This window comes from Lygodium microphyllum, chromosome 1 (genome assembly GCF_053477565.2).
Source record: "Lygodium microphyllum isolate KBCC chromosome 1, Lygodium_microphyllum_v1.1.10, whole genome shotgun sequence".
Taxonomy (NCBI): Eukaryota; Viridiplantae; Streptophyta; class Polypodiopsida; order Schizaeales; family Lygodiaceae; genus Lygodium; species Lygodium microphyllum.
In genome coordinates, this window is record NC_141135.1 from 16,470,715 (window position 1) to 16,482,841 (window position 12,127).

At 35.4% G+C, this 12,127-nt stretch overlaps 1 protein-coding gene across 1 annotated transcript; it reads left to right on the forward strand.

Moving 5' to 3' along the window:
* The first annotated feature begins 3,029 nt into the window (after positions 1 to 3,029).
* Positions 3,030 to 7,011, forward strand: LOC148040871 (serine carboxypeptidase-like 45). The gene is made up of 10 exons (XM_087686699.1): positions 3,030 to 3,312; positions 4,933 to 5,037; positions 5,141 to 5,242; positions 5,437 to 5,529; positions 5,616 to 5,701; positions 5,777 to 6,043; positions 6,168 to 6,304; positions 6,396 to 6,488; positions 6,582 to 6,699; positions 6,847 to 7,011. The coding sequence occupies exons 1-10, from the start codon at positions 3,030 to 3,032 to the stop codon at positions 7,009 to 7,011; spliced, it is 1,449 nt and encodes a 482-aa protein (XP_087542825.1).
* Positions 7,012 to 12,127: the final 5,116 nt, after the last annotated feature.

Sequence of the window (12,127 nt, forward strand, 5' to 3'; positions counted from 1 at the left end):
GCCCAATACTAAGCAATAAGCTTTACAAGATCAAATCTAAAGCTTTAATATTTAATACTTAAAATTTAAATAGCTATTAGACTCAAATTTGAGCACAACAACAACAAAAAATGTAGAATGTCAATGGGATTGTTAAATCCATGAATCTGGTCATGATAGTTCTAAAGGTGAAAATGGTGCTTTTGGGGATGGCTTGAAGACTTGTTATTAAACATATGCTTTGCTTTAGGTCTCTTTCTCTCTAGGAAAAAACCACTATAGATTTGGCAAAACCACTAGTGGAGTGGTTTTTTCATAGTAATAAGGTCCTATGGGTAATATTATAGGAACAAAGAAGATGAAGAAAATAACCTTTGATAAGTCCTTTTCATCCCTTTTCTCTTGAAAATTGGAGAAGACCCTTGAAAATTTCAAACTTTAAACAAGAGTCAACTGTATATAGCTTTTGACGAGTGGCTATCTAAATAAGTCTTGATGATGATGATGATGGTGCAACCTAGCAAGATGGATGTATACCTTCTCTTCGATCTTCATGTGTGCACCAATCACTGTGGTCTAATACGAATGTTGCTAGCCTTCAATATATAATAATTACACATTTAAAAAATTAAATTAAAAATCATAAAAGAAGAGAGAAATCCACAAAGCTTGCATGACACAAGAACATTGGGTACAATCTCCACCCATGCACAAGTAAGCATCTCCCCCATGGATGAATTTATAAATTGTATTAGGCTTTTGTACTCAAAATATATTAAAGGCATGTTTTTGTGTTCTTGCTTTTCCTTTTCTTACACAACTCGCTTTTGGAAAAATAAATCTAGTATAACATATTTTAATATCTTTATATCCAAAATAATAGTTAATCCTTTCTAGACTTTTATAATAATTACATCCAAAATAAATCAATTCCACATGTGCATATGCAAAATCCTTATGCTTATGAATGCTTATAAAATTATAATATTTTTGTGCTACGAACCATACAATTTTGAGGCATTACAATGTGCATCCCCAAAATATTTATTTCGCATAATTTCATCTAATTAATGTGCTCACCACAACATAAAACACATTAGTATCCTTTCATCTATCTGTCGAGCATAATGCAACCAGTGTATCACACATGTGCACTCATACACTAAGTCAAAAATGATGTGGCAAATAGATAAAATCAATAATATTACTTTGATAGTAAATTTTAAGAAAATACTATGATTATCATAATTCTATAACAAGCAAGATCAACTTGGCAAATCTATTCATGAAAGTCCTTTGTTGATGGGATGTTTTGACTTATCCACTTTATTTTCCTTTTCAGAAATAGATACATCCATTGTCAAATTGTGCAATGCATTTATGTATTTCATTTAGAAATCTAGCTCTGGTATTGTGAAGGATTGATAACATGTGAAAATCCGATACAAATTCTTCATACGATAGCATATGCTATGGTAAGTTAAAATACTTGAACCAATCGGTTTTTCTTTTCCCCTAAAAGAGCCTTCACTCACTAAGGTTCAACTATAGGACTTAGGACATTGGAAGCTTTGCCAACTTGTATGTGCGGACTTTTCTATGCAATATATTAGAATGAGCACCCAACCTTGTACAACATCACCGCATACTAGCTCACACCCATTATAACCTAGCTATTGTAAACTCAAAGCTTACCTCATGGCTTCCTTGCCTTCATAAATTAGCTCAAGTTTGGCCTTCTTGACTTGTTTCAATCTCGCACTATTACTCGATGATCTCAAATGTTTCCAACATGGTCATTGAGATTCAATGGAGCCCCAAGTAAAGAAAGAAGAAGAAGAAGAAGAAAAAAAAAAAAAAAAGAAACAAAAGAAGAGAAGAAGCGCCCCCCCCCCCCAAAAAAAAAAGCGCACACACACACTCTCTCTCTCTCTCTCTCTCTCTCTCTCTCTCTCTCTCTCTCTCCAACCAAATGGGTGAGCAAGTTATATAGGGCCAGGGCTAGAATCTACCCTATAATTTTGGACAATCACCATAGCTCATAAACTTAACTTGTGTATTGTTCACATATTCATCTTAGCAAGGTTGGCTTCTTGTGAATGTGGTATAAATAATTGAATACTACATTGATGTCTTTTTTGCACATAATAGCAACTCGATTGCAAAGTATTTCAATTTTTAAAAAGTGATTATGCCATTGAAGCTTTACTTACCCAAGCGATCCACTTGTATATACTTTCACACAATGATATCTACATCCACCACAGAATAAAATACAAATGCTAGAATTAAAATTTAAAACACTCTATCAAGAATATGCACCCAAACTAACATAAAATTGTGTCAAGTTATACTAAAATCCGTATATGTGTGATAGATTCATTCATTGTACTAATATAAGGCTACACGTGTATGCTACAATGTAAGCTCAAAAAGTTTTATTATTTGTTGAGACTAGAATACATCAATATCACCATAACATACAAAATCAGATCAAAAAAGGATAATGGTCATATGGAGAAGCTGCACTTGAATAAATGATATCAAGTTGAACGGATAAAAATAAGCAAGGTGTGCATGAAGGTCCATCTTCAAATCTGGGTGCATGTCAAATATACACGAAGTTGTCTGTCCCTGGACTTGAGGAAAGATCGGCAAACCCCAAGAATAAGAGCGACGGGAAGCCTTTGAACGCCAATTACGACAAAAGACATAGACGATGCAAATTGCTGGCCGGCCAAACCCACAAAGGGAGAGACAGAGACAGAGACAGAGATGGCAATTATCGCCCACCAACAGAGACAGACAGAGACACGTAAAGAGACAGAGATGGCAATTATCGCCCACCCACAGAGACAGACAGAGACACGTAAAGAGACTGAGACTAGAGTTGCAATCAGATTGAAATGATCAGAAACGGATGATCAGCTACAAGCTTATAATTCAGCTGGGGCGACCAAATCTCTGTCTCTCTCTCTCTCTCTCTCTCTCTCTCTCTCTCTTCGCGCGCGCATATTATAGGGATCAGCCATAGCAGCTGATCGGCCACCATGCAGCTGGTGCGCGGACGATCATGCGGCCGTGCAGTGGCTCCTCTGCTAATCATTGTGCTAATGACGGTGACTATGAATGATTCATATGTCGTGACGAGCAAGGATGCTATTGATGGCGATGAGATAAAGACCCTGCCCGGGCAGCCTGGGCCTGTGGCGTTCAAGCAGTACTCGGGCTACATCACCGTCAATTCCACAGCTGGCCGAGCCTTCTTCTACTACTTCGTCGAGGCCCTCAACGCCACCCCTTCCACCCCCCTCACCCTGTGGCTTAATGGAGGTATGTACATGCAGCTTCACTTTACCTCATCGTGATTCACAAGTATCCTATGAGTATCTTACATACTAGAAGTATCATACTTACCACATATTGCCCACCTAGAAACTTTATCATACCAACTATATGCTTCCGTGAGACGCTTATAGATACTTGCGCCGCCATAGAAGCACATCTCAGGGTTTGAGCTCACGCACCTAAGAAACTCACCCCACGCTTAAACCAACTAGGCTGTGTATCCCATTCACCATATGATACACTTATCATACTTAACCTAGAGCTTTATTCGCTCATCTTTCTAGTTGTAATAAATTGTCACAAAACAAAACAACTTCTTGAGATAGTTCTCTATCATGCTAACACTTTATATACTCATCCTAAACTTGTAATGAATGGTCATAAAGCAAAGCAAGGCAATCGTTCTCCGAGCCTATTCGTAAATGAGTTTGGACACATATTTACAACATCCAATGTAGCAAAGATTATCCCAATGATGCCCTCTTAACTAATCAAATGGTTGTTATACATTATGCATAAAGTTTGAGATCTGTTTTGGCTACATATCCCATTGATGTAAAAGGAGATTGCCCCTTTTTATAGTGATTCACACAAATCTTGATTAGTGTGAAATTAGCCTTGCTGACTATGAGAGAAGTAGGTCCTTTGAGGTCCAATCTTCAATACTCACTTCAATATAATTAGCTTGCATCTCTCGAGGAGGGGGAGGAGAGACACGGGTTGCTCATAAAAATATATGCATATCATATGGTCTAACTATATAATAGGGTTTTAAAAACAATTTTTTCACATTTTTGTACATACAAAGGGGTACCATACAAGGGTTTATTTATAGTTTGAATAGAAATGAAATGTACTTTATTTAGGGAAATTTCATAGATAAGGATGTTTATAAATAGGCCATGAATGCACGTGATATAGAGAGTATTCATATAGTGAATTCCTCAAGGCTTACATTAGCATTTGTTAATGCAAACATTTTAAAAATCATATAAACATACTCAACATTATTAGCTACTTTAGACCATTAGCCAATCATAGATTATGCTTTAAGTTTCATAAAGGGAAATCAAAACACCACAATCCATTGATTGAATAATCACTAAGAATTGGGATTGAAAAACTCAACGAAGAAATGGAAATGCCAAGTCACTAGCACTTCAGAAAATATAGATAAAAATTTCACACCATCTTTGATGCACCAACTCAACAAATAAAAAACAATCTAAGTATCCCTTTCTCCCTTCCTTTCATTTTCCTTCTATTACCATACCAAAAAATGGTCTTGAACAAAACAATTAGCAATGTAGCTACATCATCAGGAAATGGATTCTATATCTTCCTAGAGAAAGTTCTTCTGAGCAAGAGGAAAAAACTAAAACTATGCACATCGAATGACTTTAATAATAAGATGTTGCATCCCATTTGCATACCCCATACTACATCTCCATCATAAGGTGCAAATAAAATGAGAAATGTGTAACATATGGTTTGGAGATCAATGATTATGGCTTCTTTAATCAATCATATGTGGATAAGGTTGATGTATCTCTATGCATTGGACAGTTACAAAGTTTAAAAGTAGCCCAAGTTATTTATTTGCAGGTCCAGGTTGCTCTTCCTTAGGATATGGTGCCTTTAGCGAGTTGGGCCCATTCTTTCCCACCAAGGAAGGAAACCTTGCCACAAATGATAATGCATGGAACAAATGTATGTCAAACCAATAATATCTAGACACTAAGCATAATATTTGAGTTTGTAAATTTATGTATTGTAAGGGGTTTGGACCATTTTTCTGTGTCTTATTACCAAGATTCAAACTTACTATTTGTGGAGTCTCCTGCTGGAGTTGGATTTTCATTTTCAAACATTGCTTCCGATTACTCTCATACGTTTGCCAATGATCATAATACAGGTACTTACACAACTTTGGTACACTTGATTTTGAGCAAATGAACACGTACACCTCAAACTCTTCTCCAAGTAAATTAAGGGCACACATAAAATTATCCCATACATGATTATTAAACTACCTTGATGCATATTTACACACAGAATGTTATTCTTATCTATAACTCATGACCAACCAATGTTTTTTTTTTTTTACAGCAAATGACAATCTTAAGTTTCTTTTGAGTTGGGTTGATAAGTTCTCAATGTACAAAGGTCGCACACTATATATCACAGGAGAGAGCTATGCAGGTTAATTGCTATAAAAGGTCTAATCCTATAATCTTCCCACTTGAGTCTCTATAAAGAAATCTAGATTTGACTAAAAATATTTGCAGGTCATTATGTGCCACAATTAGCAAAGGAAGTGCTTAAGTATATGAAAACAAATGGTAAATCTATCCTCAATTTAAAGGCCATAGCGGTAAGTGAGCTTTGTCAACTTCTAATTATATTGAATCAAAGTGATGTAAAAATGGAAAGAATGGTACAATCGCAGATTGGCAACCCTGTACTTGATGATGTTGAAGATTTCAAATCAAAAATAATGTTCTTCTGGACACATGGTCTCAATTCCTATCAAACTGCGGCCACTATCAACAAGTATTGTAATTGGACAGCAGATAGATATTCTACAGCTTGTGGAGATGCTTTACTTCAAAGTGAAGATGAAGCTGGAGGCAACTTTGATAACCATGATGTAATTCTTGATGTTTGCCTTGAAGAGCCTATCAAAAAAAGGGTTTATAAGAGGTTTCAAAAGCAGGTTTGGCACACTATGAACAGATGAAATCAAATAAAATCTAATTTAATCATTATTTTCATCACCTTAACATAGAATTTACGAGAAGGCTAACCTTATAAGGCTCTTTCTTAATGTGGACTTGTAGAAACAAGCTTATAAAAGTATAGATGAAGTAAATATTTGTGTTGAAAATGAGGTAACAACCTATTTCAATCGACATGATGTTCAAGTTGCTATGCATGCCAACACTTCATTACCTTATCCATGGAGCTTATGTACAAGGTATTACAAGAAATATTGGCGTACTAAATTAATATTACTTTAAAATCAACAATATTTATATCCTAACCTTTTGTGATATCTGTAAGATTAGTGTGACAGATTATGACTTATTTAATAGTCCATCTACCATGATACCCACACTAAAGTCCATACTAGATAATGGAATACGTATTCTCATTTACAGGTATGTTGATACCCAACATGAGTATCAAAATAAAAAACAAATATGTTTCCATATTAAAAGCACTTTAATGAGTGCTTGCATTATGTTATGTAGTGGGGATCAAGACTCTATCATTCCATTGATTGGTACTGGGATTAACGTAAAGAGATTGACCAAATTGAAGAATCTTTATCCAAGTAGTTCATATCATAATTGGTTTCAAGGACCACAGGTAACTATACTCAATTGTAATATTCTTTAAGCAAATATGAACTTCAGACAATTTTACAAGCTCACAACACATAGTTTAAGAATTTCTAACTATTTAAAAATGAAAAACTATGGATTATAAAATGCAAATATCTCTTCTCTATTATAGGTTGGAGGATGGACAATCGCCTATGGAAATGGTACACTCTCATTTGCCACAGTGAGAGGTGCATCACATTTGGTGCCTAGGACTCAAGGAGCTCGAGCACTTACATTATTTCAATACTTTCTTAGCGGTGCTCCTCTACCAAAATCTCTACAAGCTTCAAATTAATTAACATAACAAAATGTCAATGGAATGATCTTTTATATGCCAAATTGAACCCATTTGAGTGTCCTTTACATCAAAGCTTTTGGGTAAGGCTTCAAAGGTGAAGCTTGTTGTAGATTCTAAGATATGAATAAGTTTAAAATATAACCGAATTATTACATTGTGTGTGTGTGTGTGTGTGTGTGTGTGTGTGTGTGTGTGTGTGTGTGTGTGCACGCACACACCCATATACACATATGTATGTGTGCTTGGGGTAAACTTTCCTCTCAAAATATGAATCACATTATAGGATTATTTTTAAATTTTGAAAAAAATTTTGAATTTAATAAATCAATAAATAAAACTGATATACAAGGAAATATTGAGATTATCTTTAAAATTTTTAAATCATTGATAAAAATTTATAAATACAATGAAAATAAATTTTGTATAGTCATTATAATAGTAAATCATTTTGGTATACTAAAAGTACAATTCATAATTCGGAAATGTATACAGACCAAAATTTCATAGAAATAAATCTATACAACACTAGGGAGTAAATAAATTATAATAAAAGATATATGCAAGGTCTATGGTTGTAGAAAAAAGATTTAGTACTTTAGAGTAATGTTAAAATATCAATTAGTGCTAAACAAAAAGATAGAATCATTTCTTAACCATTATTAAATAGCAATATAAGACTTTTTATGTATTTGAGTATTTTAGTTTGACTTTAAAAACAACTACATTGAAATATTTTTGTTAATTTAATAGGAACCCCTTACATAGATTAGTAGATTACTAGGAATCCATGCATTAACTATAAGTTAGTCATCCAAAAAGAAAATGATTATGTAGCATAAGACTTATCAAAAGGTGTTATTTTTGTTGAAGTTTGATAGGCGCTTGTGAAGGAAAGACAATGGTAATTAATAAACTCATGGGTAGCACGTAGAGCAAACAACTAGAATCCTATTAGCACAAGCAAGATCAAGCTTTTTATAAGCAATTTAAAGTAATCCAATTCAACATGCACTCACCTCAACATCCTAAGGTATATATCACTTGCAAGGACTAATTTTGAAACACCTCGCAAGTTATAAAAAAGGGCACATGGTGCCCACCAAGTCCTCATCCTCCTCCTTGCCTTCTAGGTAATGTGTGTGTGCGTTTGCGTGTGTGTGTGCGCGCACGTGCGTGTGTGTGTGCATGCGTGCGTGCGTGCTTTTGTTGGGGGGGTGAGAGGCATGTTAATTGGCATCCACCCCCATGAATTCAATATATGCCTGTCATGAGGCAATCCTCTCCTACAGCTTAGTGCGTATGCATGTGTGTGTATGTTATGCATGCATACCCACATATATGTGATAGGAAGGACCATCTAAGTAGCATGTACCATGAATTTGGTATATGCATTTCATGGGGAGTAATGAGGCATTCCTCTCCTATCATTTACTATGTGCATATGTGTACTCTCCACATGCATGTGCATGGCAAGGGAAGGCCTGCTGAGTGCTATGCATGTCATGAGGTGGTTCTCCCTTATCACACATTACTTATATGTTTGAGTTTTTATGTGTATATGTATTGTGTTGTGACTTGTGGGATATGTGGATTAGAATATGTTGTATATTTGCATATACATAGATGTGAATTTGATAAGTATATGACAATAAACTTGGAACTATGTTGCAAACTCGACATAGAGGTGTCATTTTGATTGTCACACCCTCCCTTTCTTCTTAGGATATGGATGGCACTTGGTCATGAATTTCTACACACAAATAGATAAATGATGGACACTTGGTCGTGTATTCGATTAGAAAATGTCCTAATATAGTAATTATTTTATATTATTTGATAAAACGGGCATTAAACTTATATATTCAACTAGAAAATGACCTCACCTATTATAGTTTTTAAATAAACTTGCAATGTTTTTACATTTTTTAAAACTTAATGTGAGTAATGGCTTAATGCAATTTATGTTCCATTTCCAACATCTTTTAAATTATGCAAATTGAAGTCTATATGCAACACTTATATAACTCAAAAATTATATTGTGTAATTGTGTTTTATTATTAAAGATTATATGCAACACCAATTTAACTTAAATTGATGTCATATAATTTTGTTTTTAATTGAACATTGTATGTAATGCCTAAATAAACTTAAAGTTTAGATCATGTAATTGTGTTTTTAAGCTAAAAATTATCTACAATAGCAATCTAGCTTAAAGTTAATGTCATGTAATTGTGTATTTTAGCTAAAGATAGAAATGGGACTCTCTCTCTCTCTCTCTCTCTCTCTCTCTCTCTCTCTCTCTCTCTCTCTCTCTCTCTCTCTCTCTCTCTCTCTCTCTCTCTCTCTCTCTCTCTCTCTCTCTCTCTCTCTCTCTCTCTCTCTCTCTCTCTCTCTCTCTCTCTCTCTCTCTCTCTCATATTTTTTAACTCAATGAGCAATGATGTTGTAAGAAAATATGGATCTAGAGCATAGCACTGACTATGGAGGATGGAAGTTGGTAAAAAGACTCATAGTGACATAGACAAGAAGACGAATTGTTGCTCAAGTGAATTAGGTTCCAAGATGTGGGCTTGGACTCATAAATACATTCTTGAGCTGACCATAACAAAGACTCAAAATGATGTACAAAGTACAAATAGCATTTTTTGAAAAGTGAACCAAGTACATGTCTTTATAGCTTTTCAGCTTCTTCACTCTCCTCACTGTGCATATGGGATTCAAGACATCTCTTCCTGGAGCATACATCATTTGTCTGTTTCTCAATAGATATAATGCAATTTATATTGCATTTTCATCATCTATTATATCATGCAATTGTGTATTTTTATTGAAGATTATAACAAATAATTTTTGTACATGTATGTTTGTTCATTATGATTGTGACTTTTAACATATTGTTTTTTTAGGTTTAGTGTTCACGCCTTTGCCGCTAGTTTATATGCTAGTGATATAACTTGACTTGTTAGGTTAAGCATTAGCCATGCTTATGTCCTTGGTTTTCTCTATTGTAAAGAGTCTGTGATTTGTGAAGATAGTTTTGAATGTAGCTAAAGCCCTCCACATATACCTAATATAAGAGCCATCTTATCTTGCACAAATGAGCAAATATCATTGATCAAAATTAATGATATTACCCTTGTCAAATTCTATAATTGGGCATGTGTACAATGCTACAATAGCAAGGGTATCACCACATAGTCATTGATGCACTCTTCAACCCTAAGAAGAACCTATATCTTTGTTGCGCACTACTTGAAAATGTACCTAGGATTCTTGAATATCTTAGAAACATAGCACCAGCATTTGCATTTAAGAAGAAAATGGCCCTGTGGAACACAAAGTGGAGAGAGAATGTGGCATGCTCAAAGAGGGCAAAGTACTTGTTTGGCATAACCTCTCTACAAAAGCATTTGGAGATGACAATAGGTGCAAGGCCTAATTCCAATACTACAAGGCGACATGATGATCCATCGAGGGTAGGAACCATGTTGCACATATTGAGAAGTCACAAATGCATACCAACGATTGGCATTCCCTTCAATGTGATAAAGTTAGACATGGTCATCAATGAAGATTCCTTTGGGCAGTATGTCAAAGTGACCATAGAAAACATTAGTAATTCTTCTTCAGATTTGAAATACTACACCAAAATGTATGGGGGCTGGAGAATGAGGGAGAGAATGAGGCCAATGCATCTATTGTATGATACATTGTCTTTACTTATGAGCCCCCCTAAGGAAGAGTCTTTCCATTCTTCAATGGCAACACACTCAATGATATCTTGATGTGGGGACCAATTCATGAATGTCAATATAGAAGCATAATCAAGCACCTATATAAGCCATCAATGGGGTTCAAAAAAATCCTAATATGGTGCCTAATGTGGAGGAAAGTGCTAGGATCATGGGTGTCATCAATAATATGACACACATCATTCATGTACTAGAGGGGATAGGATGAAGGTCTTGCATAGTGTTGTCGTCATCCATTCAAACTTGCATACAAGTAATATGATGTTGGGTCTCATCAACAATATGATACACATCATTCATGTGTTGGGGGGATGGGATGAAGGTTGTGCATAATATCAATGTCATCCATTTGAAATGCCATGAAAAAAAAAGGGTGCTCGATATTTCATGAGAGAGACAATGCCTTTAGGATGGGTAGGGCCCCCAAATTTTTGGTGTGATGCTATCATATGAGCATGTAGTGTATGTGCTAAATCACAGCCCTAAAGCATTGGTTGAATGTATGCCTTATGAGGCTCGGAATAGCCAAAAATCAATGGTGTCACATATTTGTGTCTTTGGTTGTTTGGCATACGCTTTGGTGTCATAGCCACAAAGAATAAACTACAAGACAAGGTTATCAAATGCATTTTTAATGGTTATAATGCAAAAAGTAAAGGGTACCACTTGTACCAACCCTCCACCAACAAAATTTTTGTTAGTAGGAATGGTATTTGTTGCTCAACATGTTGGTTAGCCCTTCATGGATTGCAAAAATCTACCCAATGTGGAGCCTATGGGCATGTTTGATAGTTTGTAGCCTTTATTTCAACAAATTGCACCTGATTTTGGTCAATTTCACCAACTTGTTAATGGTTTACACCAGGTGCATGTCAATTGCAAGGAATCCCATTTTTCATGCTCCCATTAAGAACATTGAGATGCATTTTCATTATTTCATGGGTCTAATGCTTATATTCAGCATGACAAAGCTATTGCTCAACCAGCAATATGGGGTGGCAGATGAGCCTGCACACATCATTGATGAGCATCAAAGGAAAGAAAGATGTGTATATTATGAGCTGGCTCATCATCTGCCTCATTGAGTTTTGACAATTAAGCTAATTCATGTGGTTGCAAAGGGAGATTAAGATACCCTAGATAAAATGATCATGCGGCTTATAGAGTTCAAGGCCAAGGACCACATGCTAGCAAATGATAGGGCTATGAAACCATCCTTTGTGAATCTAGATTATTTTTTGAGGGTAGAATGTGGCATTATTCTTGCAAAGGTACAATGACCTCTTGTCGACAAGTTTAGCCCTATCCTAGCCCCACCCTTGTAGTGTCTCCCCTTGTAAAGAACTCATCCCTTGTAATC

Excerpts from the sequence above, each read along its gene's own strand:
- LOC148040871 (XM_087686699.1), top strand. The coding sequence starts at position 3,030 with ATGCAGCTGGTGCGCGGACGATCATGCGGCCGTGCAGTGGCTCCTCTG. Across the intron at positions 5,038-5,140 it reads TGATAATGCATGGAACAAAT|ATTCAAACTTACTATTTGTG; the intron begins GTATGTCAAACC and ends CTTATTACCAAG. Across the intron at positions 6,700-6,846 it reads ATTGGTTTCAAGGACCACAG|GTTGGAGGATGGACAATCGC; the intron begins GTAACTATACTC and ends TCTCTATTATAG.